Here is a 27009-nt window from a genome sequence, read left to right as displayed (position 1 = left end):
ATTTTTTTTTTTTTCTTTTCTTGTTTCTCTGTTAGTCTGATACCATATATACAATTCTTTTTCTGCAGCCTAAGATTTGAATGATGAATCGCAGCTTATTAAGCAAGTTTGGTGCTTGTGGGATAGGTTGGAAGTCTGGTGTAGGATTTTATTGGTTTAGAAAGGCTTACTTTAGTTCCTTCAGCATTACCCTATTTTGCCACCTCAGGTTATTTCAATAGCCTGCTCTGTGAAAATTGGGTTGTATTGAGTCTCCCTATATGATGTAGGGATTGAAATAAATGTGATGGTGTGACACCTTAGATCAAAGTTAGGATTCGGTCTATACTTAAGAAGATTTGCAGTTAAAAATACAAAATTACATTCATAATGACTTGTCAGTTCAGAAAATAATTACTTCCACTCACTAGGGCAAGCAAGTATGAACTTTTTGTGCTTGTTAGAGAAAAACTCAGGCAACTGTAATTTTTAAATAAAATTAGATGGTCTGCTGAGAAACAAGAATTTTTTTCCAGATAAGTAATATTACTTATAAGTAATAAGTAATAAAAAAATTCCAGATTTTTTTATCCAGTAAAAAAATCTGGATTTTTTTTCCAGATAAGTAATAAGTAAAAAGTAATAAGAAAAAAAGTTTTCTACTTTTTCCTTTTCTTTTGCTTCTTCCTTGAATTATATCATGGAGTAAAACACTAGCATCTTTGCATTAAAAAAAAAAAAATATCTAGTCACTCTTATTTCCTTAGTCTCTCCAAATGGATGTTTTAGAAAAAGTAAGACTTTCTGAGTGTGCTGAGAGTTGTCTTTCCTTCCAAGCAATGTTGCAAAATGCATCATCAGTTCAGCAGTGTAAGCATGGTTGCTTCTCAGGGCCAGGAGGAATCACCTTTGGCTGCAGCATTTAATTTGTCTGATTTGTGTGTGAGAACCATTAACAGTGGCTCTTTGGAGAGTGTAAACACAAGAAACTGGGTACTTATAAAACTTCAGAAAATGCCCCTTGAAGTGGGTGCACTGTAAGGTATTTTTTAATGTGGTTAGGAAGCTTCTGCCATTTGTTAAATTGCCAAGCCTTTAATTGTACTTTGTATCATCAGATCTGGACTCCATCCAGAATTAATGTTTCCCACTTGTAATATTTTTGGGTTTAGTGACTTGCATGCATTCTCTGGGAAATTAAGGCTAGAGATTGACAATGACTTTGGTGATGTCCCTTGGGAAACAAGTTAGAGCTGAGGCATACTGCGGAGTTAAGGAAGGGGGGCAGGGGAAAAGTAAGCACAACACAAACCCTGGTAAATTTAGGCTCACTTTCTCTTTTTCTAGTTGGTGTATTCAAGCCCAATCTCTTTTGTCTTCTGTATAGTGCGCTGTGTTGATTATTTAGCTACTGGACAAATTTACAACATGCTGGAAGACTGGGAAAGGAGCAGTTAAAGATCTTGCTGGCTGTGGCAGGAGAAGTATTGAGCAGAGCCAGGTCTTGATAGCTCAGTCTTTAGCAGCTTGGTAACTTCATCAGGTTTCACCTGCAGAACTGGCTTCATATTGACAGTATCAAAACTTTGTGAGGAAAAGATAAAAAAGCAAACTTTGGTCTCTCCACAGTTCTTAGTTTCTAATGGCGAATTTATAGCAGCTGATAAGAGCAGAGTGGACTTAGTGCTTACAGACTTGAAGTTTGGCGGTTCTTAACATGATTTATAATTCAGTACTGTCAATTAAAATTGGTCAATCTGTGATATGGTCTGATGGTTGCAGCATTACTTTATTATATTGGTACAGTGTGTGCATGCAGCATTAGCATTCTGCTTAGAAATTAGAGTCTGTAACATCCCAGATCATTGCGTGATAAACCTTCCTGCAGCAGCTCTTGCTGTCCCTGGGCTCTCTGGTTTCAGTCACTTCAAGTTTGTGAAGGCTCACTTGCAGAGAGGAGGTTTACAAATTCCTGCTCACCCAGGATCTTGAGGGAAATGTAGAGTCCTGCAATGTGGGAACAGAACCTGCAAGAATCTGTAATCCTGGCCACAGAGAGAAAATGACCACATCCACTGAAACATGACATAACATCTTCTGCGCACTGAAAGAAAACAAAAAGCAACATGCAGAATCAGACTGTGAGAAAGGATTATCTAGTAAGTTTAAAACAGCACTGTATGTGTTTCTATTTTAAGATTATCTAACATAAATTGATGTTATGTAACTCCACATGTCTCCAGTGAGGGAATGTCGTCCTGAGTGCACAGAACACGCACATTGACTTGGAAGAATAAACAGCTCTTCTTTGCTATTTTTTTTTTTGAAACGCAAAGACAGGAAAGAAGGAATGTGATTTCCCTTGCTACCTTTAACTCCTTCCCCAGGCCAAGCATGTGTCATAAGCTAGCAAGACAGCAAAAAAGAATTTTATTAGATCAAATAGGGAAAGGATCAGCTAAAGCTCTGAAGACATCTCAGCTTCTGAAACCTCTTGCCACTTTTCATCACCAGTACTCCTAATATTCAGGATTTTGCACTGTATGAAGGTCTGGAAACCTGCTGATGGTTCTTCTCAATTAAGCCTTGGGATGAAGTGGCCTTCTCTGGGAACTGAGTGGTTGTGAATCTCCATGCTGAAATCCAGAAGGTTGAGGGTGGATGGAACACAGTCAAAAGAACACTCTGGTTTTAGTAAGCACCATGGTTCCTGCTTTTTCAGTTTTCTATGTACCTGGCAAGGGCACAGAGGCTATTTTTGAACTGTCTAGACTATTCTTCTAAAAGGCATCTCTTCTTTTTCCTCTTCTGGTTATTGGTCATCAGGAAGAAGGGAGTTAGCATGTCTCTTTGTGAATTTGCCCACCCACTGAGCCCACATAAACATTTTACAAAGCATATTTATAGAACTGGTGTAAGAGCTGTGCATTTATAAAACTGGCTTGCATGTAGTTTAATCAGTGCAGAAGCATCACTACTAACATAAATTTTTGCATGGCATTTTCTATTTGATGTAAAATCCACTACCTCCCCCTACTTCCCCAGTTTAGCTTAAAAAAGTTATGGACACAAAGACAAAATGTGAATGCCCAGTGATTTAAAGTTGACACTTCTGGTAATAGATTATTTGAATTATTGATTATTCCAAAGATGGAATCTGTTTCTCCACATTTGAAAAGTCTTGAGCATCAGGTGAAGTCCCCAGTGACTAGAAAAAAGGAAACATCAGCCCTATTTTCAAAAAGGGGAGAAAGGAAGACCTAGGGAACTACAGACTGGTGAGCCTCCTTCCCATACTGGGAAGATGATGGAGCAGATCCTCGTGGAAGCATTGTTAAGGGACATACAAGAAAAGGAGATGATCTGAGACAGCCAGCACAGCTTCATTAAGGGCAAATCATGCCTGACCAGCCTGATGGCCCTCTATGATCAAGTGGCTGCAGTGGTCAACATGGGAAAACTGACCAATGTCATCTACTTAGATTTCTGCACGGGCTTTGACATGGTCCCACACAACATCCTCTTCTCCAGTTTTGGAGATTTTAAGGGTGGACTAATACTCAATAGGAAATTGGCTGGATGACAGAGAGTTGTGGTCAGTGGCTCTAGGTCCAGGTGAAGGCTGGTGACAAATGGTGTCCCTCAGGATGCTCATGGGACTGGCACCCTTTAATATTTTCATCAGTGACATGGGCAGTGGGATCAGTGCACCCTCAGGAAGTTTGCAGATGACACCACAGCAGGACAGAATGCCATCCAGGGGGCCCTGGACAAACTTGAGGAGTCGGCCCACGAGCACCTCCTGAGGTTCTACAAGCCCAAGTACAAGATGCTGCACCTGAGTCAGGGCAATCCCAGACATGAGCACAGACTGGGATTATTCCAAAGATGGAATCTATTTCTCCACATTTGAAAAGTCTTGAGCATCAGGTGAGAGCAGCCCTGCAGAGAAGGACTTGGGGGTTCCTGTGGGTGAAGAGCCGGACATGAGCCAGCAGTGTGCGCTTGCAGCCCAGAAGGTCAGTGGCACTCTGCATCAAAACAAGGGTGGCCGGCGGGTCAAGGGAGGCAATTCAGCCCCTCTACTCTGCCCTTGTGCTTCCACACCTGGAGTGCTGCATGCAGGTCTGGGCTCCTCAGCATAAGAAAGCCATGGATGAGTTAGAGCAGGTCCTGGAGATGATCAGAGGGCTGGAGCACCTCTCCTTTGAGGACAGGCTGAGAATGCTGGGGTTCATCTTGGAGATGAGAAGATTCCGAGGAGACCCTGTTGCGGCCTTCCAGTACGTGTTACTGCTTCTCTTTCTTTTGATGATGCTGTTCCCCACTGTTAACTTTTTATCCCCCCTTCTCTCCACAGAAAAGAATTTAGGAGGATTCCAGGTTTCTTCTGTGAGTGTATGTATTCATACTTTCATTGCTAGGAAAGATTGGTTCTGAAATGCAATAGCTTTTCACAAATGTCACCCTGTTGTAATCTGAGACCATAATAGCTTTTCATTAAATGGGATTGCTTCATCAAAGCTGACTGGTGTTGGAAGTTGCTGTGGGTTGCTGCTTCCTGGGTACTTAGAAACCACTTGGAGTTGATTTAGTGCTAGCATGGAAAAATGAAACTAAAATGACAGTAATCGTCCAGTTTTGAACAGAGCAGGCAAGAACTGGTTGATGATGTTGGCTGGGGACATGATAAGTAAAACTCTTTTCTTCTCCCTGCCCCCCCTATCTTTGCCTCACTCATAGCTTGGCCAGTACAGCCTCACACTTCCTCTGCACGCCCTTCTGCTCAGCTGTGTCCAGCTGCTGGTGCTTTTCTTGTTCCTGCTCTGGTGGGGTGTTTACAGGGACACGAGGCTCTGCTCCCCTGCCTCTGCTGGTGTCTCTGTCTGACAGAAGTTGTGGTGGTTACACAGGAAATGGAGCTCAAATGAGATGCTGGGCTAGTGTGGCTCTGAGCAAGCCTCCTTCATGGCTTCCAAGATTGGTGTGTTTTACATAAAAACTCATGGTATGTCTTCATCCAGATGGAAAAAATGCTCTAAAATCTTAATCCTTGCAGCAGAGCCTGTTTATATTGCTTCTATTATTATTGTTAAGGATTTGGACAAGCCACTTGTATTAACCTGATCTAATGACAGTAATTCAAATGGTAACTACAGCTTTAACACCAACTGAAACGTGAAAGAGCATGAAAGGACATGACAAAAGCAGCTAAGAATCCAGTGTGAAAAGGGAATGTCCAGAAAAATATTGCCCCTTTAAACATTCATAGATGTATTTTATATATATGTAGCATGTTAATAAAAGTATATGTGTGCACAGTTTAACAAAAGTTATACTTTTTGTAAAAATCATGTGACATGTGAGTCAGTCTTTGGGGTGATAATTACAGGCAACTGAAATAGCAGATGTGCTAAAGTTTTAAAAATAGGATTGTTTCTGGAGATAGGCTCCTGCTCATTTCTCACAAACAGCTATTTTTTTGATGCTCTGGTGCTTAGCTGTGTGGATGTAGGGGCAAGATAGATCAACATAGATACATCTGACTGGTAAGTTTCTGTTGCATTTTGTTTGCAATGTGTTCCTTCTGAGATTCCTTGTAAAAAACCCACAAACCTAATATATCATATCGTAGTTTCACAGTGAATTTAATACTGCTGGGATCATGATAAGCAAGGGCATTTGTAAAATAATTTCCTCTCTGAACTCTGCAAGATTTGCAGAACAGAATTCAGAATGTCTTACATTCTTTGAGTGCATGTGTGAATTCCACATCTTGACATTGCAGGTGACATCACAGCTTGATGTAAATTGTATGTCAATATAATCATGGTGTTGTTTCATCTTCCTTTCTCCTTTTCACATTTAACAAATGCTAATAGTAATTGAATATCTCAGGATTGCTTGTAGTCATTAATTTCTGAGTGCCTACATGGCTCACCTGGTTGTTTTCTGCATAGATCAAGTTCTGCACTCAGATAACCAGTGTTAATTTCTGAGTAACATTTTGATAGCTTAGTTCTGTAGAAAGCAGTGAGGGGTTTTCCTTTTTCAAGCTATGTTTTCATTTTAGTAAAGCAGAACAGCCCTTGCTTTGTGAGCCAGTGGTGCACTTAACAGATTTACACCATGGACTTGATGGGGAGGGAGCTGGCACTGTCATGTAAGAGCATTTATGCCAGGTGTGTGCTTGGGGGAGGACTATGGAGCAGAAAAAAAAAGAAAGGGCAAGTGATCCAAGCAAAATTTTTGAGCATGCCAGACCTGACCTGTTGTGTAGCCTGAGTTTCTGTGCTCCTACAAGCAGTTAGAAATGTGGCCAGATCCATACACAGATGTCATGGTACTTCCATAAGCTTTAGTCAGCCTTCTGTCTTCTCACACAGCAAAATAAATCTGATTGGGAAAATTCTCTGTGAATAAAGACTGATATTTTAGGAAATAATATTGTAGTTATGTCCTAACCATAGGCTGGAGCTGAATTCCTTCCTCTAATAAAGAAAGTATTGACTCATTTCACCATTGCTATTCTGGGGTTCATGAGGAGATATTCAAGATCTTGAAGTCTCGTGGTGGTTTCCTACATTATAATGTTGACTTTATTATTGGAATGTGATTATATTGCACTTCATTGAAATACAGGTTTTTATTTTATTTTTAAAATTACTGATACTTCAATGTGCTACTGGTACTTAATATCTGCAAAATTCTTTTCTTGGCTATGAAAATGTTGCAAAGGGAAGTGGGGGCCTTGTGGTTTGTTTTTTTTTTGGGGGGGGGGGGGGGCAGGGTTTACCAGCTGCCTTCAGATGAGATGAAGTAGAAGCTATTTGAGCAATTGCAGTGCATCACCTTTAAGGAACAGTAGCTCCTCATATGAATGAAGAGAATGAAAATCCAAAAAATGAAGGGAAAAAAAAAAATCCTACTTTCACAAGAGATTGCTTTTCTTTGCTTTTTGGTACTGTTGCAGGTGGTTATGTGGGGAAATCTCTCCTAGTCTAAGCTTTCTTATGTTTCCTTGCCCTATCCCGGAGCTGTTTACTCCCCTGTATTGCTGTAAAACTTTTTGTTTAGAAACTTAAAAACAAGAATACACCCCCACCTACCCCCAAAGAAACCGGAAAACCCAAACAAAAACCGTAAGGGTTTGTGCTATAGTGTGTGACTTAGCATGCTTTTTTTGGAAGGAGGAACTTGCTGTATCCTGATATGGATTCAGAAGTAGCTAAGCTGCTAGGCTCAGACTTTGGAGGACTTTTCCCCCCTTCCTTCTATCAGGCCATATGTACTCAAACTTTCTGTCTTGGGAAATGAGTGTAAGTTTCTTTCTCTCTTTACACCCTGGTGGTGTTGGGTGGGTTTTGTTTGGGTTTTTTTGTGTGTTTGTTTGTTTGTTTTTGTTATCCAAAGGGAGCTGTCTAATCAGCTCCAGGAGTGGGATATGTGGGGTAAGAGGTCCATATTGGTTTGTAGGTAAAGCAGAACTCAAAATATTATTAAATATTTGCTTGTTCTAAAGGACAGATTCACTTCATTATTCACAAGCAGACAGAGATAACATTTTAAAGTTAAAAATCTGAACTTATTAAAAAAAAAGTATTTTAAAATCTGTCTCTGTAGTGAAGTTAGACAGATACTGTTCCACATTTTATAATTTCAGCTTTTAAAGGGTCACCTTGTTTATATATGAGTAAAACTTGGCTTGAAGATGTGTCCCTTTACAACAGCTTTTAGTGAAATAATATTTGAGGAAGCAGAGCTACTTGTACATGAGCATTCTAAACCAAAAGAATTCAGATTAAATAGGTGGGGTATTGAAAGTGAGATCAACTTTGCAACTACTGGAGCAGCAAAAATGGGTGATACAGCTCATAATGTAACATTTAACATAAAGCTGTAAATAATAGAGGAAGTATTTAAGGAAGTATTAGAAATACTTGACTTGTGTTCAATGGCTGGCTCTGTCAGCTGGCTGTCACATTTAAAATGCTGTATTTGAAGAGATTTGTGTAATCAGGACAATTTTGTATAGGGATAAAAGAAAAAAAAAGCTGAAGTATGATATGCCAGCTGAGAAGTGGTGATGAATTTCTATGGTCAGTAACTTTTCAATCCAATCTATTCTCACCTGGGAAAGTGTTCTGGTGTATGGCTTTGGATCTGCATGGATGTTTTTATGTTTAGGGTGAAGATCCCTGGCTGATTTCAGACTGATCTTGGCTGGAGATTGACTGATCTTAGCTGGTGAATTAAAGAGAATGTTTGCTTTGCTGTGTATTTCAGCACTGTAATGAATTAGGCTCTACTCCATCTCACCTTTTTTGGGTGTAAATCTCACAGCTGTGATTTGGGAACTTCAGTGCAAATGACAGCAGCCCTTGTTTATTGCTCTGATGTCCTCTATTGTAGCCTGAAACCTGACAGTCAGAATGTCCCAAGGTGGCCTTGAGCTGCTGGCTGCCCTTTTTCTTCATTCTGTGCAAGATGTACAGATGCTCAGTGGTAATAAAAAGCAAATGGTATTCTGCACTTCCTTTAGGGTTGCTTCATTAGCATAGCAGCCTGAGCCCTTGTCATGTGAGTGCATGAGCCTGGATAAATCATGGGATACAATAAAAATTAGGGATGAGAGAAGAGAGGGGCAGCACCAGAAGCATGAAAGAATGACTGAGCACAGAAAAAACAAACCTCCTTAGAGCACCTGCTCAAACACAAGATACCAGAGAGACTAAAAGCACAGGGGTATGGAACAGTTCAACCATCTTTTAGGTGCAGAAGAAATACATTGACTGGTTTGAGAATTTTTGATAGGAAGAGCAGCCACCAATACCTATTCAGTGACTGCTCTTGGTGGGCAGAGCTGGGAGTGAGTGAAAACATCCCTCAGTGCTCCTCTCTTAGCTGCAGGGAGTGACTGCTGTTCACCTGGGGAACAGACTGGCTTGTGGTTCAAAGCAGTGCTGGTGTGTCACTGCTCCCAGGAGTGAAATGACCTTGTGTATAATGTGTAGCTGGGCCAGTATGCAGCTGTTTCCACTGTAAACTCACAGAAAGCTGGGTTCAGGGTATGCTTGTGCATATTGCTTTGCAATTAACTTTGTATGGACACACATGCCCTTCTCCCATAGCTGCCTCAGTGCTTCTTGCTGCTGCAGGCAGCACAAGTGCATTGTTCATTTTTGGTTCATTTTTGCCCTGTCAGAGAAACAAGTGTGTGGGTAGAAAGGAATGAAAGTGATGCTTATGGTGCTGAAGAAATGAACTACAGGGTGAAGTGGCTGTGTAATTTAGGTCTTGCTAGAGGAAGCAAAAATAATTTTGTGTGGAACCATTAATCCCCTATTCTACAACACACTTCAGAAGAATCATTATAAAACTAGAAAAGGTAAGTGTATCCAAGATGGAAACTCTGTTGGAAGAGCAGAATTTGTATGTGTTCTTGAAGATAATCTGTGCAATACTATGATGCTTTTCTTTTCAGAATAGCAAGTAAAAATAATCATCCCATTGTGTATAACAGATTTGCATGTGTTAAGTGTTCCTAAAACAAAAAAAAAACAACTTTTAGGCATAAACATTTTTTTAAAGCATCATATTCTAGCTAGAAATAGGATGGAGCTACTAAGGATTGAAGGAGGTAAGAAGGTGGGTAAGCCCTCCCTTCATTGTGCAAGCATCCTGCCCTGGGTAGTGTCCTTGAACATGTAAGAACTTCCAGAACTTTGCTTATCATTAATATTGGCATGCTGCACAAAGGGGAGGAATATGTTTTCACTTCCTCATGAGGTTTTCTTCAGTAGTGTGTGATTTTGTCCTGTTTCTGACAGAGCTTTCTCTTCATACTAATGGTTTCTTCTCTGCTCTCTGTAATTTTTTTGAAGTTTTTATTATTTTTTTTTAAGTGTGTTCAAATCTCTGTCCCATGGAGTAGAATTTCAAGTAGTGAGAAAAGACTTGTCCTCCTTGGTGACAGAGCAGGGGTTCCCCAGGAATGATTGAGAAGATGTGGTTGTGGAGAGGAGTTTTCTCTTCAGGTATTGGGTAGGAAGCCCCTCTCTGCTATTGGATTTCCTGACCTAGAGATGTTGCAATGTGTGTTTTGTGACATTGTCCCCCCTGCATGTGCCTCCCCCACAAAGGGAGTAATGAGAGAGGAAGGGACACCTGACAGATGTGTTGGCATTTTGTTTAGTTCTGGAGGATGTAGTGGTGAATTAAGCTGAGTGGAGAAACATTCTGTATAATGCAGAGAAAGAAGGGGAGAAAGGAAGAGAAAAAAAAAAGAGGGTAGATGTATGGGGAATTTTAAGGATTTCTATTCTACAGGAGCAATCCTGTGAATAAAAGGCCTACGAAGGATTTGTCAGCTCCTTGGAGAGGCTCTTTTTAAACAGTGCAAAAGTGCCAGGAACCTGTCCTGTGGATGGAGGAGATCTGTGTTGTGTGTGAGTGTTTTGGAGAAGTTCTGTATCTCGGAGGAAGAGGAACCAGAGTGTGGTTTGACAGTTGCTACAGCAACTGAGGCTTTTTTAATGGAAGGCAAGGATAAGCGATGGGATAAAGTCTTGAGTAACTGACGTACCTTCCCCCGCTTCCTGCCAATTTTCCAGTATATTAAAACAATAAGTAATTTATGACTTTAGCTGAGAACTGGCTCTGTGTTTGCCCAGCTCAGACTCGTTTGCAAGACTGCATGATCTTAACAGGGAAAACAGAAAAGAAATTATTTACATAACAGAAAGCAGGGATTCAAGCATCTCTGAAAAGAATGTTTTGCAAGGGACAAATGCATCCCTTGTTCTGCCTGATGAAATTTTGTTTGATGTGGATGTCAGTGGGACAAGTATTTTTATCTCATAGCTTCCTTTCTTCTCATTCTCTCCCTTCCTCCCGACCATGACTTTTTTTTTTTTGCAAAGTTTTTAAAACTCTTTTTGGTTACTATGGAGTTCTTTGTAATGTAGAAATGATGATATATTATAGAGTAAATGAAAGATGATGCAAACCTGTGGCAGGAGGGGAATTCTGCTGGCTGTTTCTGCAGCAGTGTTACAGAAGCAGCCCTGGCATAGATGTGCTCCAGTAACTGCTGTCCACTGAGAGACTTTAACCCTTGTAATTTTTTGGGACTCAGCTGCTTGCTGTTAGCCAGGAGGATCAATACAAGAGTGGAAACCACACTTGTGGAGTGGAAACACACTTGCACCACACAGAGTATAGAAACACTCACTTTACGATTCAAAAAAGTGCCTATTGTCTGTTCACTAGTTTAAATTCACATATTCTGATTTAGTGGTAGTTTTGGTTTTAATACTGAAATTTAAGGGCATTTGACAGCTGAATTTCAGGGAAAGAGAGTTTGGATAATGCTCCTGTTCTTTGAAATGTTGCTGGAAGTCTTAGGCACTTTGCCTCCCCCTTGGGTTCTTCATGCAACATCAGAGGTAATTCTTAGTTAAGGTTGCTGATTTTAATTGAAGAGTAGGTATTAAGCCATTAATATATTTGTAAATGAAGCACATATATGCACAGTTATAGAACCTTAAATACATGTTTTTGCAGTTCTTACTCGGTTTTTAAGCCTTGTTTTCATGAACCAAACATGTTTACTTAGCTCTTCAGAAGTAAGATTTATTTTGCAGATGTCCTTGCTAATGTTTTGAGCATTAACAACTCATAACCAGAGCTCCCAGATTTGTAGGTTTGTTTCTGGTGTTTCATTTTGCAGTTTAAAAGAAAAAACTTATCTTCAGTAGAATTCAAGACAGTGTTACACAGTGCATTTTCAAAAAGCTATGACTGAACTAAGACCCAGTTTTCAAGTGAATGACACTGAGGTATTTAACTGGAATAAGTTCACTGCTCTCGAGTTGCTGAGAAGCAGTGCATGAAGCATGCACATTTTTTTTCACGGATGAAAAAGTAATAAACCTTTGCTACGAATTTTATGCATTTTAAAACTCAGTAGAGGATAATTACTGCCTTCTTGCATTCATTTTGGCATTTTGTGCATTCGTGTGAGATGAGAGAAATAACTGAAATATTTGAGCTAAAGGGAAGACTGACAAAAAGGTTTCTTTTTAGACATTCATGTGTTAGTGACCAGTACTTATTAGAAAAGAAATCGCAAAGTTTGAAAATCTGCAACATGAATGTGTTCTTCCCATAGCATCCTGTCTGCCATTTTCTTCTTCCTACAACCCTCTCCTCCTCCATCCTTACCCAGACCTTGAGATGGCTTATCTTTTTTGTTTCTCTGACTCATTCACTTGCCCTGGTGACACAGCCCCATCTCCAAATCTCTTTTACTCTCACTCCTTCAGGCTCCCTCAGGGTCATCCTACCTCAAAATTCTCCTTTATGTCTCACCATCTCTCCCTCAGTAGGACAAACCTGCTTTCACCTCTCTCATCTGGAGGAGCTTGTACTATTCCAACTGCTGCCCATCTCCTTTCTTGCTTTTCTATCACATAGATTGATTCAGCTCAAAGTATTTTTTCATTTCCATCTGGGCTTCTAGGCTGGCTCTCATCCCCTCCATGGCACCTGGCTGCCCTTGTCCAGCCTTCCATGACTGCCAAATAGCACTCCATGTTTTCAGAGGGACACCAGCAGAACTTTACTTGATCAATGCATTCTTGCTGCTCTTTAGGTCGCACAGAGTGGAAGTGTGTCAGCTCCACTGAATTGTTAGTGAATGTGGAGTGATTTTCTAGGAATCACAAAAGGATACCTGTGGTATGAAAACTGCATGTAACTGAAAAGGTTAACATTTCAATTCTTCTATTGTGTTATAAAAGGTAAGGAATTGTTGATAAAATGTGATGGTCAGGGTGCAATTACACAGTATGCAAACCTCCCATACTTTTTAAGTTAAGGGTTTCTCCTCTCAGCTGTATTTAACTGTGTTTCAAGTAAGTCTTCCACTTGATATTGTTGATTATGCTCTGTCATGAGAGTACAGGCAGGTATTTATTAGATTTTTTTTTTTCCAAAACTGGGTATGCAGTTTCTTTTTCATACAATTATTGGATCTCTGATTCATGGGTACTCATCTGGAGTGTGCCAATGCTGCTGACAGCTGTAGGCATGCAGCACTTATGTAAATTGTCTGAACAACTTAAGTTTTACTGTATGATATGAATATTTTAGTGTCTCATTTAGCCAACCACTTCAGACTTTTCTTTAGATAAACTGGAATTTCTCACCTGAAGAAATGGTGTAATCTGAAAGCAAAAGCAGGTTACTTGCAGTTTGTAAGATTAATCAGTCAACGCTGGCATCAGTAAAAAGATTAGTAACTTGAGGCAGAAATATATGAAGATATTCAGAAGACTCTTAGCCAGTTTAATTTAGTAACCTAAACTGAAATAACACTAGTGTTATTTCAGATCCTTTTGGGCATGGATATTACACATGCATTTTTTTTCCTACAAAACTTGACAGAAAAGTAGCCGTTTCTTTTTCCCCAGATTAAAAATGGCAGGAAGCTATTTGCAGTTGTCTTGAAAGTGAATTCTTGCTAAATGGTTAGAAATAGCTACTCTTAAGTATTTTCAAAGTACCATTAAGCCAAAGATTTTTCTGCCTTCATACTGATGACATTACAGACCAAAGGAGTTGAACTGAAGCCCAGTTTATGCAACTGATGATAATATTTTATTGTCAGAAAGCAGCACTTCTCTGTCTTTATCTTCAGCATTTTTTGAAGACAGAAAACTGTAATTTGGGAAATTTAACAGAATAATTCTATGTTTTCCAGCAAATGGTTCTTTATGAAAACAGGTAGTGAGCTCTTAATACTAAGAGACAACATGCAAAATTGTCCACAAACATTAAATTTAGCAAGCAAAATTCTGTGTCTTTGAAAGGAAAGCTGACCTGGCTTGGGTTCACCTTGTTACAATAGAATATGTTTTTCCAATGCCCTTGTCTTTCTCTAAGGTCGATACACAAACTCACCTGAGGCCCAACTGCATTTTACTGGGTAGGAAAAAACCCTGATTTAGTTTCTATTGATTTTACTCAGTTAACTAGGTCATATATAAAACTGTAGGAATGACTGGGTTTCCATTCTGTAGTTCAATACTAATGCACACTAAAGGCACTGATCTAAATTCAATGGTAGAACGTTGTTATATATTCAGCACAAACAAAAAAAAAACCCAAAGCTGAAGCAGGAAGATTGGGTCTTACAGACTGCACAGGTTCATAGCAGTGAACATAAGAACATGGTCTGGAGGAGATGTCTCCTGGCTGTCTCTGTGCAGCCTACCCTGCCCAAGTCAGCCTAACATCAAAGAGACTTGCTAAATCCTCTGCAGCAGGAGAGGGAGGGAGCTGAGTCAGTGGCTGGGGAGGTGATGCTCAAGGTGTCAGTGCAAGTGCTGTCAGGCTGGGAAGGCTCAGGGACACGCAGAGGGAATGTTCTGCAGACCTCAGGAGGAGCTTCTCTTCTCCATGAGGGGCAGTCCCTGGTGAGTGCAACCCCTTCCTAACTGGTTCCCTTAGCTAAGGAGTGGGGCTTTGTGCAGTGGGCTCTTGTGGCTTGCAGAGAGGTCACCCTGCGAGGCTGTGGTGAGAAGGATGTGCCTTCTCCAAGGATTCCTTGAGCATGCTGTGAAGAAACACCCCTTTGGCAGCATCAGTATTGCACTGTAACCATCCTGCTGTGTGGGGGTTCCTGGCAGAGGTGTCCAGGTGGTGTCTGGAGCATGGGAATTCAGTGTGGAATACTGGAGCATGGTGCTGCATTGCTGGAGCCTCTGGAAAAGCTCTTCCCATAGCCTGTGAAACCTGGTGAGTCAATGTGCAAGCTGCAGCCTTACATAAGAGTGCAGTTACAGAGTTAGGTGCAGATAAGGGGGGACTGAGATAGACTGACTTTTGTAATTGAATAATTGATGCTCTGCTAAAAGGAGTTGGATTTGAGTTTGTTGGCTCAGCTGTGCTCATAGCCTGAGAGTGAAACTTTTGACAGTTCCAGCCCCGTTTGGACCAGTTGCAGTAGGTCTTTTTATCCAGGACCTGGTCCACTATATGAAGAGTTATGGAGTGTTATCTCTGTTTCCTAATGTCTGCATATGATAAGTTTGGTTACATGAGACTGCCAAAATAAAAAGGAAAGAAGTTCTGGTAGCTTTCTAAGAAAGGCACTCAGCTCTTTGCAAGAGGAAGCTCTCTTTGATATATGATATCCTGGAGTGTTAAATGTGAGCCCAACCTTGCAGCAAAAAGGGCTGCAGTATTTTTAACCCAAAGATATTTGGAGAGTTTTCAGCAAGGCCTGGCCTTTGTTTCTAAGTATTTATATAATCCACATTGCCTGGAATATTGATAGTTACGTGCAGTTTTACAAGGGGGTGTGTTTAACATCTAATGTAACAGCAGTACTTGTGTAGGGCTGTCACTTCTTTATCACATGCTTATTTCCATTCACAGGTCTGACAAGTCTTTCATCCTGGTGTGTATTTCTGCTGTTTCCCATGCATCCTGGCCAAGCAGTGGGTTTGTCACTGCCACCTTGCCTATGTGGTGGTGCTGGTGAGGTGTGTGAAGTGTGCACACATCAAGTCTCTGACTGAAAGAATTTCCATAGCTCTCGCTGCGTTGGTGCAGCCTGGGTGGTTACATAGCTCTCCAATGTATTTATGGATATGGAAATAATCTCTGTTAGTAGAAGCTGGTGTTGGCACTCATTCAGGGGGAATTCTATTAGCAAAACTGATAGGGCAAAATAAGGAGAGGAGCATCAACAACTGTACTTGGAACGCTCACTGATGAACAAATGCAGCTTCTGCCACCTAAATTTAACAGTGCAAACTCCTAACACAAGTTATGGAAGAATAGCAGCCATTTGTTCACCCCTTCCTAGATGTGTTTACCATGCAGCATCTGTGTTAGCAAAGCCAAATTCTGGCACATTGTTGGAATACTAATTTTTCTCAAAAATAATGATTACCTTATCACACTGTTGTGAGGTCACTATTGATTTGCGTGGTAACATCTTCAGGGGTGTAAATCAAGCCAGGCTGTAAGAGTGTAGCAGCTGTCAGCTTTTGAGAGCTTCCATACTGCCAGGGTGTTGCTTCTTCTGCAGAGGCAAAGGCAGCCATGAAAGGGCCTCTGCTACTTCCGATGAGATTCCTCTTTTCAGGAGTGTGGGTCAAGGCTGCCTCTTTTCTCATGCAGGAAAGGTGTGCTGTTGGGAGTGTAGGTTTCCTTGGCAAGCAGCTGTGCTCCTGGGCTGGAGGAAACCAAGCTGGGAGATAGGATGGCCAAAGACTGGCCCTCTCTTCCCCAGCATGTGCAACACAGAGCATCTCAGCCTGGAAATGAAAACAGAATGGGGAAATGGTTGTACCACTTCCCAGATTCTTGTGTCTCTCTAGTTGACATTGGGTTTTCTTTCTGAAGAGTAACATGGCCTTCATGGTGATAGTCATCCCCCCTAACTTGTTTAGCTTATCTCTCAGTCAAATTAAACTGTACCACGTGTTGATTGCTAAACTCTGCCAACAGGTATGTAACGTAGGAGATAACAATTGAGAACAGAAGCTGGAGGGTTTTTTTTTCTGGTAGTTAAATGTGCAGGAGCTTTCACCAATTAAGATTTTACATCTAGATAATAATCCTGTGCAGTTACCTTGCTGTTACAAAACAGCTGCTTGGCAGTGGAGTGGCCTGTCTTCTCAGACTGGAGCTCAGAAATGGGTAGGCAAACTGTGGTTGGAAAGAGGAGATAACAGTGGCAGGTTGGGAAAAACTTAACTGGAAAGTTCTCATTTAATGGAATTACAATAAAAAAATCTTGTTTTGCTGTGCACGTAGTCAATCTAGAGATTTATTATCGTGGTCTTGTTGTGGTTTAAGACTGGTCACTCATGGATCGTCCCCCTCAGGCTGTAGATGTGCTCACAGGAATGGAATGACAGGAGCTGTTTACCCATAGAGAGATAGTGCTGCATTGCCTTCATCTTTTACCTTTTGGGATCTTATCAGACAAATTATCAGGTTCTCAAAATGATAACAAATCTGGCATATTGGCTGAGGTGGTGCCAGGTTTCTTTGGCTCCGACAACCCGAACACGTGGGGTGACGAATGGCTTGAGAAAGAAACACTTGGGTGCTCTCCTGCCCATACCCACTCTTCCTCTGGGTGCTTGCAAGGTGCTACATCACAGACCTGCTTTGTGTCCCAAGGTTTACTTTTCCAGTTTAGTATACTATTGTTTGAAATGTCAGCCACCTCCGGCCTTACCCTGCCTAAGCTGTAAAGTTTTCTCTCCCTCTCTTCACTTGGCTTGGGAGGCGGGGAGGTTTTGGGACCTTTCCAGGGCTTTTCTGAAGCTGCTTTTTCCACTGTCAGGCAGGGTCTGGCACTGAGTCAGCCACTGCTTCCTGGTTCTCACCCTTCCCTTGCAGGCAGACAGATGACCTGCCTTAAGGGAGTGACCTTTCTTGGAAGGTGAAATTGAGCACATAAATTAAATGCTGACCATCAACATTAGCCACATACATACTTATAAACACATTAGTCCTGTGTTAACAGTCTCCAGTGCAGTGTTCATTGATCAGATAGTTATTGTTTGTGCAGTGCTTGGAAGATGACAGCAATATGTACATTTCTCTAATCATTACAGATTAGCATATTACACCAGGGCAGAAACTTTACTGAGATAATTTATCCATATTCTGATGAAAGAGGTGTGTGTTTATAAGGAGAGCCCAGTGAGGCACAAAATATATTTCTTACAGTTTTGAAGAGGAAAATTTTGATAACTGAGCAGGAATCTTATTAGCCACATCTTGCCCTTTGCTGAGGAGGAATGAAGTTATTAATTTACTTGCCTTCCTCTATTTGTGGGTTGTAATGTGAACTGACTTTTCTTCCTGCCCTGGTTCTTCTCTGGGAGGCTCCTCTCTCCTTTTATGAATGCTTGATTGCCACCAGTTTTATCTTGCCCAAGCATCTGTGGAAGAGGATGAAGGATGACACTGTTTAAGTATCTGGATGCATTCTGGGCTGCTCAGGAAATAAATAAGTACCTTACCTGTCTCTACAAAGCATGATCAAGGGGAGTTTGATCCTCTTGACATTCACCAGGGCTGAAGGAATTCCACCTTTAGGTGTGAATTTCCTGTTCCTTCCTTCCTTGCTCTTCCTATTTCTGATCTCTTCTGTCTTTACTGTTTAAACTGTTTCCCCTGGTGCCATGCTTAACTTGATCTGAATTCATGCTTTGCATAACTAGATGGGAGAGAAAAGATGATCTGACAATAATAGCAGGCATGCCTTTTGGAGTTACCAGTGTGTGCATAACCATTGAGTTAAGGAGAAGCTCACTTGGGTCCAAAATAGCACTCCTCACACAGACACAAAATGTAAACACTAAGTCATGTGAAAGAAGAGCCTGTGTCTACAAATCTCCATGTTCCTGATCGTACCAGTGGTTCTCTTCATAGAGATATTGCTCTTGGATGGACAGTTGCTGTCTTCTGGGCTGCCTGTGTGGCTGGGAAGGGATGGGAGGAACCAAGAGAGTGGCTGACCTCGCAGTCAAGGTCTCTCTATAAATTGCCTCTTTCAGAGCAGTGTGTTCCAGTTGGGCTCTTCAGTGTTTGCTCTAACTGTGGGCTGCTCTCTTTCTCAGCTGCAGGGGAGTGATTTCCACCTTAGAGGCCTTCAAAATCATCCCTTTCTCTCCATTAATCAAGTACCTAATCAGATTACAGGGATCTAAATGGACTTAAAGCACTAAGTTTTCAAGTTCTGTGGAAATTTTCCACTCTTTAACATATGATAACATGCAGACTAATTTAAGTTAATGGCATAATACTTCTCTCAGGAGATAATTTTCTAATTGATCTTATTGCTGGTAACATTATCTGTGGGCATTTAGTCTCTGATGGGATCCCTTTGCTCCCACTTGGTGAAGAGATGAAGCCTCCCAGGGCAGCTGAATTCCACAGACAGCTGAGTTGCTGGGAATCCCTGTGGGGCCCCACAAAATTCTTAACTCTCTTGTTTTTAAAATAATGTTTTTCTGTCATTTTTTCATGGCTTTGATGGTAGAATGTAAGTGATGGAAAAAAATACCTGAGTCACTTCTTGCTGTTCTTTTTTGTCATGTTATGATATTTGAAACTTTGCAATTTGTTTGATTTTAGCTGTCATGAAGATAAATTTCCCATGGATGCTTTAGACTTGAGAATACTTGTACTTAGCTGAAATTTTTAGGGAACAATAATAAATAGTCTTTGCATGTGAACTTGTATCAAGAGACAGAGATATTAATCTCTTGGGGAAATCATAGATATTTTGCTTTCTAGATGAATTTCAGTTAATTTCTTGTGGTCTCACATGGCTTTTCATCTTCTTTTTTGTAAGTTCTCTGTCTCTTTTTTTGTTCTTTGCTTTACATCAGTGTGCTTTTGCTTTCTCTGAAGTTTCATCTACTTTTCTCACTTGTCTCTAATGGGATATTCAGTTTACCTCACACTCTCAGCCCAACTTGGTTCTGTAGCTTAGGAAACTCCTTTATTTTCTCTCAGGTTGCAGGTTGGTAATGTAATGTCCTTTGCAATCTGCTGGAGGTTTCCACTCTTTTCTTGTCATTTTTCACCTCTTTGTTTTCTTCCTGTCCCTTTCAGTGTCTTACAGGATTCTTGTCTCATTAATTATCTTGCAGTTGGCTGAGGCTAAAGAAAAGGAGGGTTTTATTCAGGCATTTTTTATCTCTGCCTTGACTTCCAGCAGTGCCCTGTGCCAAATATGATATGCATTTATAGAGTTTACCCTTTTCCCAGCAGTGAGTCAGTAGCTGTAGGAAGAAAGAGGAGCTCAGCAAGATGCAGGTGATTTTCCTCAAGTTGTCTGCTCAATGCAAATATGTTATGCCTGTAAGCTTTCTTCTAATATGAGAGGCTGTATATAGCAAAAGTAAAGGTGAGGGAATAGGACTAAAATCCAAGTTTGTAACTTTTTTTCTGAGAGAGGAATGTGAAGGTAGTGGGTGTGTTGCTTCATGTGAGTTGTGCTTACCTTTTGTTCTTCTTTACTTAATATGTGAGGAAATAAGGGAATACTTCTCTGTCAGGCATGAGTTATCAAACTGGGCCATGCTGCTTTCAAAATTTATAAGTGGCTGATCCGTGGGGAAGGGATTCTGGAACAAGTGACATTGAAGTAGTAAGCATTTGTGTAGAAGTGAACTATGTGTGAAAGAAAGATTGTTTGGATTTATTCTCATGTCACTTCATGTCATTTGTCAGGGTAATCATGAGAATGGACCTTGCTGAAATCATAGATGACAGTTATAAGTCATTGCAAGGTGGTAGTACATGGAGATCTAACAGAGCTTTCTCGTGCAAAATTTCCATCTTAGGACACAGGTTTTCAGAAGCACACACTCAGAGATATGAATTCCTGTGTTTGCAAATGGTTAATGGGCCAGTGTTCTTCCCAGTAGATTGTGGATCTGAATTGTCATTTGTGACCTTGGAACCCTTCTCATAGTAAGCCAGTAGGTAAGAAGATGCCTCAAAATGTCAATGTGCACGATTTTGGTTGCCGTTCAGATCCACTGGCCAACATGCAGAAGTTGTTGCCTCTGGTTTTTCCAGTCTTATTCAAATGAACTCATTTTGTGTCTTCCTTTTTTCTGATACCAGTTCCTGATTCTCATTTCTCTAAAAGTCTCACTTTGGTTCTCAGAAACAAATGAAGGCAATCAGTCCAGTCTTAACTTGCAAATCAGCTCTAACAAGCTAAACTGCACATCTTCCACTTGAATTCAGTGTTCTTGCTTTTACTTGTGCTATAAGGTTAGTAAATTTTTAATCAATGTTAGTTTTGTCAGTCCAATACTGCTTATTGTTACCATTTCCCCCACCAATACTGATCTCTTTTCTTTTTTTTTTTTTAATTGTCTTCCTCTATTTTTGCCTTCTTTGATTTTTTTATCATGAGTAATCTGTTTTGGAAAGGAGATTTTTCTTGCCCCATTGCTGCTGCTTTTCTCTTCTTGTGAACTGCACCTCCTGTGTTTTGTGTGTAAGCATTCATTGCTGTAAGCTGCTCTTTGAGATCCAGGGGCAGATACAGGACCAGTTCAAGGGAAGCAAGTGAAGGTTTAAACTCTTCTTTTTGTGTTGTGTTACATGGTGGGACAATCCCACATGGTGGAGTTAGAGTGAATTGAAGAGCATGATCCCCACTGCTGCAATAGCTCCTTTCCAGTTGTCCATATTTCTTCTGTGTAGGGCTTTGAGATGAGCTGTACCTTCCTAAGGCTGGAATGGACACTAAGGAATTACCTAAAATAATGGTATTCTGCAAGAAGTCAGTGAAGTGTAGAAAATACTTGCTTTTTAAATAACAACACTTACCATACAGTTATTTTGAATGTTTGATACCATTTACAGTTTCTTGGAGCATGCAGGGAGATGTTGCCAGTATGTAGAATAAAAGTCTCTGTGGATGGGCAGCACAATGTGAAGGTTAGGTTTCACTTTGATTAAAAAAGCAAATGGTTGGTTTGGAATCAAGGGAAGCTTTTTTCCCCTTCTTCTCTTTTTAAGTGGTTGCTGTTGTTCTTATATTTCTTTGGTTTTTATAAGAGGAAAAAAAAAAAGTTGTTTGTTTTTTTTTTTTTTAATTGGCCATACATTCTAAAAATACAGACTATTTTAGTTGAAAAGTGAATTTGGTAGTAGAAATCTGACTTTCTTTTGGCTTCAGGGGATGCTGCCCTGACAATTAAGCTAAAGAACTAATCTTTAGCAGTTCTGTCATGCACAAAGGAGATGAAAGCAGAAAAGGTTGTGCCTTGAAGAGCAGTTTTGTCAGTGATGCTGAAGAGTGTCAGAGTTTGGTGCCTGGACCTAAAGCCAGGCATTGTAGGTGACTTCTGCTGGTGTTGCTGCCAGCAACACAAGTTTGATATGGAGGCAGCAACTGCAGGTGAGCCCTGTCACTTCTGGGTGGTTTTGTTCCTGTTGAATAAAGCAAAAGAGAAGTGCTGAGATGTTTAAGGGGCTGGAAGTACAGACTCTGCAAGGCTCAGTGGGCATCTGGGCGGTGTGGGTGTGCAGTGGGCAGCAGCAAAGTTGGGAGCCTGTGCCTGGGTGTCCCTCCTGTGGGCTCAGCCCTGTGCTCACTGCTGGGACACACTGGGATTGCTCAGCAGCCTGTGCTCACTGCTGGGACACACTGGGATTGCTCAGCAGCCTGTGCTCACTGCTGGGACACACTGGGATTGCTCAGCAGCCTGTGCTCACTGCTGGGACACACTGGGATTGCTCAGCAGCCTGTGCTCACCACTGGTGGCTGAATCTCTGAATTTCTGCTTTCCCATTGCCAGCTCTGCTGCCTCTCTCCAGGAGAGCTCTGGCTGCTCTTCTGCTGTCACAGCAGGCTGACAGCAGTGTGGCTCTGGCTTCCACGAGATCTTTTTTACTGAAAAGGTTGAAGCCTCTTTCATTGTTTTCACGGCTCTTTGGGAAAGTGAATTTTGACAAGTGTGGCATAAATCCACTCCCAGCATGCCAGCCCAGTGATAGTCCTCACTGCATTGGTAGGAAATGCCTCTCTTCTGCTTTTCCCTTAGATATGTCTGTTGAGGATGCTGATACAGCCTGTGAACTGGCACTGTGACTTGAATTGTACTGACTTTTATGGTATAAGCCTGTCAAATTCAATTTAAGGATATGATAGTTAATAACTCCCTGTGTGAGTGTGCCTATTTACAGAAGTATAAACTGTTAAGGCTCTCTTGTGACAGGGAGCTAGGGAAGCTGGTGATTTTAATAATATGTTTTTTATTAAGTTTAATTCTCTCTCAAAAAAAAAGTTCTTTTTTCTCTTTCCTCCTTAGTAAGGGAATGAGCATGGCCTTGTGTTCTTGTATAATTTGCAAAAACAAAACTAGAAACAGTCTATGGAGATTTAATTCTCTATTTTTATAAAAAGTCCAGCGTACTTTGTAACAGTGTTATGTTCTCACTGTCTGAAGTCAAGTTCAATCACAATATGCATACATGGTGTGGATTATGTATGTATTTTAAGTAATATATTTGTATTTCAAGTAATTTTTTCAGATTAAAGTTATCAGGTGGTCTTTATAATGTGTTATATTGTAGCTTTTAAAACCCCAGTGTGACCATTTTTCAGGATAATGTGTTTATTCAGTTCAATCACTGCTGGTTTTGGTACAATGTGTACCAAAGCTCACCTTTTAAATCCAAAGTTCATTGAAAGAATTGTTGGTTGGTTTGTTTTTTGGTTTGGATTTTTTTATTTGCTTGTTTTGATTTTGTCTGGAAGTATTTTTATTCTTTTCTTTTTTACACACTTTTATTTTAAGTTAGAGGGCTCCTTGAGGAGGAGGAGGGTTAATGGAGGTATGCACTGCTGACTACAGGAGATGGATTGATTTCTGAAAGCAAGTGAAAATGCCTGAAATACTTCAGCTTTTTTTTTTTTTTTTTCTGGTTTCCTGATCTTTAATCCTGAAGGAAAAGGAAAAAATGAAATTAAAACCAGCCTTTCTGAGAGCGCTCATGCAATGGTGATGGGGTTTGTGTTTTGTCTCTTCTAGTGGCGATAAGAAAGGAGTTCAAAGATACTGAAAGAATGAAATTCTTTGGCCTTTCATGAGTAAGAGCATTAGTGAGCTTAAAGTATGAAATGAGGAGAAAAGCGGTGAGCTAAAAATTGTGTAAGCTTGTTGCACTGTTAGAAGAACCTCCTATAATCTTCATGCCTTCTGAATCACTTAGTGAGCATGTACTGTACTGCAGGCTTGGTTTCTTTTAAACATAACAGGACATGTTATTAACTCTCTCTGTTGCAAAGGCGTGGTGCTTATGTTTGTATTTTCCTGTAGGATGCAAGGTCCTGCAAAGTGTAGTCTTCCCTTTGTACACCATTGCAGGATTTGTTAACCCACATTTCTTTCTCTGAAATTCCATGTAATTTAATGAACTTTGACAGGACAGACTCAAGGCTGTATTGATATCTCAGCTCCACAGAGAGATGGCTGTCAGGTCAGATATCTGGCTTAATTACAAATCAGCTTAAAATTTTATCTTTTGCTCCAATCTGGCAGAAGCTAAACTGATATAAACCAATCCCACCCTGGCAAGAGTGTGACTGCACAGAGATGGATACAGTGATTTAACTAACACACTCACATACCCACCTCGGGGGAGGTGGGTATGAGGGAGAAGCTTTTTTATTGCTGCTTCCTGCTTTTTCTTTTTGGTGGGCTACTGTGGCTCCAGATGTCCAGGAGCAGACAGGATGGTGGGCTCATGGGATACCTGGGCAGGTGGGATTCCCCTGCAAGTTGGGGCCACATGGGTTGGCTGGCATTTCTAGGATGCTGAGGCTGCTCAGGTGGTTCTCTTGTTCCCCCAGGTGCAGTTGTGCAGGTTGAGCTGGCTTGGCAGGCTGGGCTGCTGGGGACACCACACAGCCTGAGGTGCACATCAGCTGCTGCTGGAGGGCCATGTGAGCCCGTGCTGGGGAGGTGGTAGGCTCTGCCTCTGTGGCTGTTGGATGGCAGTGTAGGCAGCAGCTGTGGAATCGTAGCCACTGGATGAATGCAGAGCTGGATTGTATTGTGTTCTTGCTGTAAATGTAGCATGTGTGCTCTGGTGGCAGGGGTTGGCACTTGAGGATAGAGCCTGTTATGCTGTCTGGACTATATAATTAAAGGTCTTGGACCACATTTTATCTTCTCTGTGATTTGGTGGTCTGCATCTTTTCGAACCACAAAAGAACACTGTTATATTTTCCAAAAATGGGGGTCTTATTATTTTATTAATATGCTCTCTTCCTCAATTGGCAGGATGATACAATAGAAGCATAATAGTGACAGGACAAGGAGTAATGGCTTTAAACTGAAAGAGAGTAGGTTTAAATTAGATATTGGGAAGAAATCCTTTGCTTTAAGGGTGGTGAGGCTCTGAAACACTTGCTCAGAGAAGCTGGCTTGAAGAAGCTGTGGATGTCCCATCCCTGAAAGTGTTCACTGGATGAAGCAATCTGGTCTAGTGGAAGGAATTGCTGCCCATGGATTGGAAATAGACGATCTCTAAGGTTCCTTTCAACCCAAGCATGCCAGATGCTTACCCTTGTGAGGTGTTTCAGGGGAAAGTGTCTGAACTCCACAGTACAGTGTCATATCTGCCCATGTAGCATATGACTTCATACATTGTCTTCCTGTCTGTTTGAATTTATGGAGCATGCAGGAAAGAAGTTGCTTTTGTTTTCTCCTAACTTAGGTGCCCATGAGGGTACTGAGGCATTTAATTTTTCAGGTGTCTTGACACAGCACTTTTAAATGTTTGGTGTTGGGGTTTCTGTGTAACAAATGTAAGCACTGGTGCAGTAGCAATCTGCCTCTGTATACAGATTCACAGGCAGTCAGTGGATGCCAGTCTGTCTGTCTGTGATACAGATTTTGTGTTTACAGACAAAATCAGAAGAAATTGAAATGTCACCTCAGGTGTCACCAGGCTCTGCTAGCATTTCAGAGGTGTTGCTGCCTTCCAAAGAAGTTATTCCTTCATCCAGTGCACAAAAGGATTCAATGATAATCCATAGGTGTGGTTGCTTGGTATTTTCCCTTGCCTGAGAACAGATGGCAAAGCCAAGCATTGTGTTGATCATTCTGCTATGCTCTGAGTCAGTTGTAACACCTAGGATGGCATCATTTCCTAGAGAAGGTTTTCAGTATCCTTTGGGTGCTGAACAGCACTATAAGAAGACAGAACAATAAGTAAAATAATTCCGTCAAAAAAAGTGTCGGACTTGTTGTGTCAAAACTTACAAAGTTTGATTAATTTCTGGCAATTCAAAGATGCAGATGGTAAATTGATAAAGTCTACTAGAATGTCTTTTCAGGTGAGTCTGGAAGCCAGAAATTTCCTGTTTAGAGTTGCCTACACGGAGATCCTGGGCCAGTGTCATAACGTTTGAGAAATTCTGAATTTGCCAGGTGAAAAGGCAGATGAGACATTGTGGTAAACTTTTTTTTGTCTTTTTCCCCAAGAGAACAGAGCCTCCTGCTGTAACACATTTTAAATGTTTTGTTATGGGTCTCATGAACTGAAACCAAATTTTTTAACTGGTACCATTTCATGAGAATGAAAACCCTGTGTTTCCAGTTCTGTTTCAACTTCTCCGCTGCAGTCGACAAGGCTAAAACTTAAAGCCATCTGGTTTTAGAGGAATGGGAAATATTTTTGTACTAGCTGAAACACTAAAGGAAAAAAACCCAGATATCATAGTTTCCAAAATCTGCAGTTTTCTTTTCCTAATGTAATGATCAAGTTTTCTCTTATGCAGATAACCTTTTCCAAATACTCAAGGCTTCTGAACTTTCTGATTAGGTATGGGGGAGGAAAAAAAAAAAAAAAAAAAAAAGCTCCTTGAAACTGGACAAGATTTTTGGGTTTTTTTTTCCCTTTCATTGAAAGGATATAATGGACTTTTATGAATATGGAGTTGTCTGAATAAAAATGTATGAACATCTCCCATTTTTAGGTAAATTTCTTTGTCATAAAATTCAAAAAACCCAGAATTTAATCTACTGTCTTAACTTCCATGTTCAAAACAATTTCTGGACTGATAAACCAGGATAATAACCAGAATATTCCTTATAGTTGGTGTGTTTTCATCTTCCAAACTAATTTTAAAATGGATTTTGTCTCTCTGAAGATCCAGTGAGTCAGGTTCACTTTGCTGTGCTCTGGTTTTATATCACTGGAAGCTGTTTGACACTGATGTAACTCAGTGAATCATTGTCTGCTTGCTGCCAGCTATTCTAAAGTGAACAAGTGTGTCAGAAGGATTAAAATATTCTACATTGTAGCTGAAATTCATAAAACCAGGTTGTGTTGGATGGTTGTTGCTAGGCTAATAAACTGTAAGATGCATTTTGTTTACCTTGGTGTTATGAGGTAAAATTACCCTGAGGTAACTTAGGTTTTGGCCTGGCTCTTGCTGGCAGTCTTTGA

The 27009-nt window shown here is 40.8% G+C and overlaps 1 protein-coding gene across 3 annotated transcripts in view; it reads left to right on the top strand.

The window, feature by feature from the left end:
* The window catches only part of ARHGAP6 (Rho GTPase activating protein 6), a 313335-nt gene that overhangs the window by 199986 nt on the left and 86340 nt on the right, over positions 1 to 27009 (top strand). Inside the window, exon 1 of one of the 3 annotated variants that reach the window (XM_059839749.1) lies at positions 7182 to 7298. The exons of the other annotated variants lie outside the window; for them this stretch is intronic. Within the exon in view, the coding sequence (XP_059695732.1) occupies positions 7266 to 7298 (33 nt within the window). The 5' untranslated portion in view covers positions 7182 to 7265. Of the gene's footprint in view, positions 1 to 7181; positions 7299 to 27009 lie in introns of those variants that run through there. 3 annotated transcript variants of the gene reach the window in all.

This window comes from Haemorhous mexicanus, chromosome 2 (assembly GCF_027477595.1).
Source record: "Haemorhous mexicanus isolate bHaeMex1 chromosome 2, bHaeMex1.pri, whole genome shotgun sequence".
NCBI lineage: Eukaryota > Metazoa > Chordata > Aves > Passeriformes > Fringillidae > Haemorhous > Haemorhous mexicanus.
This window is presented reverse-complemented; position numbering and strand designations above follow the sequence as displayed.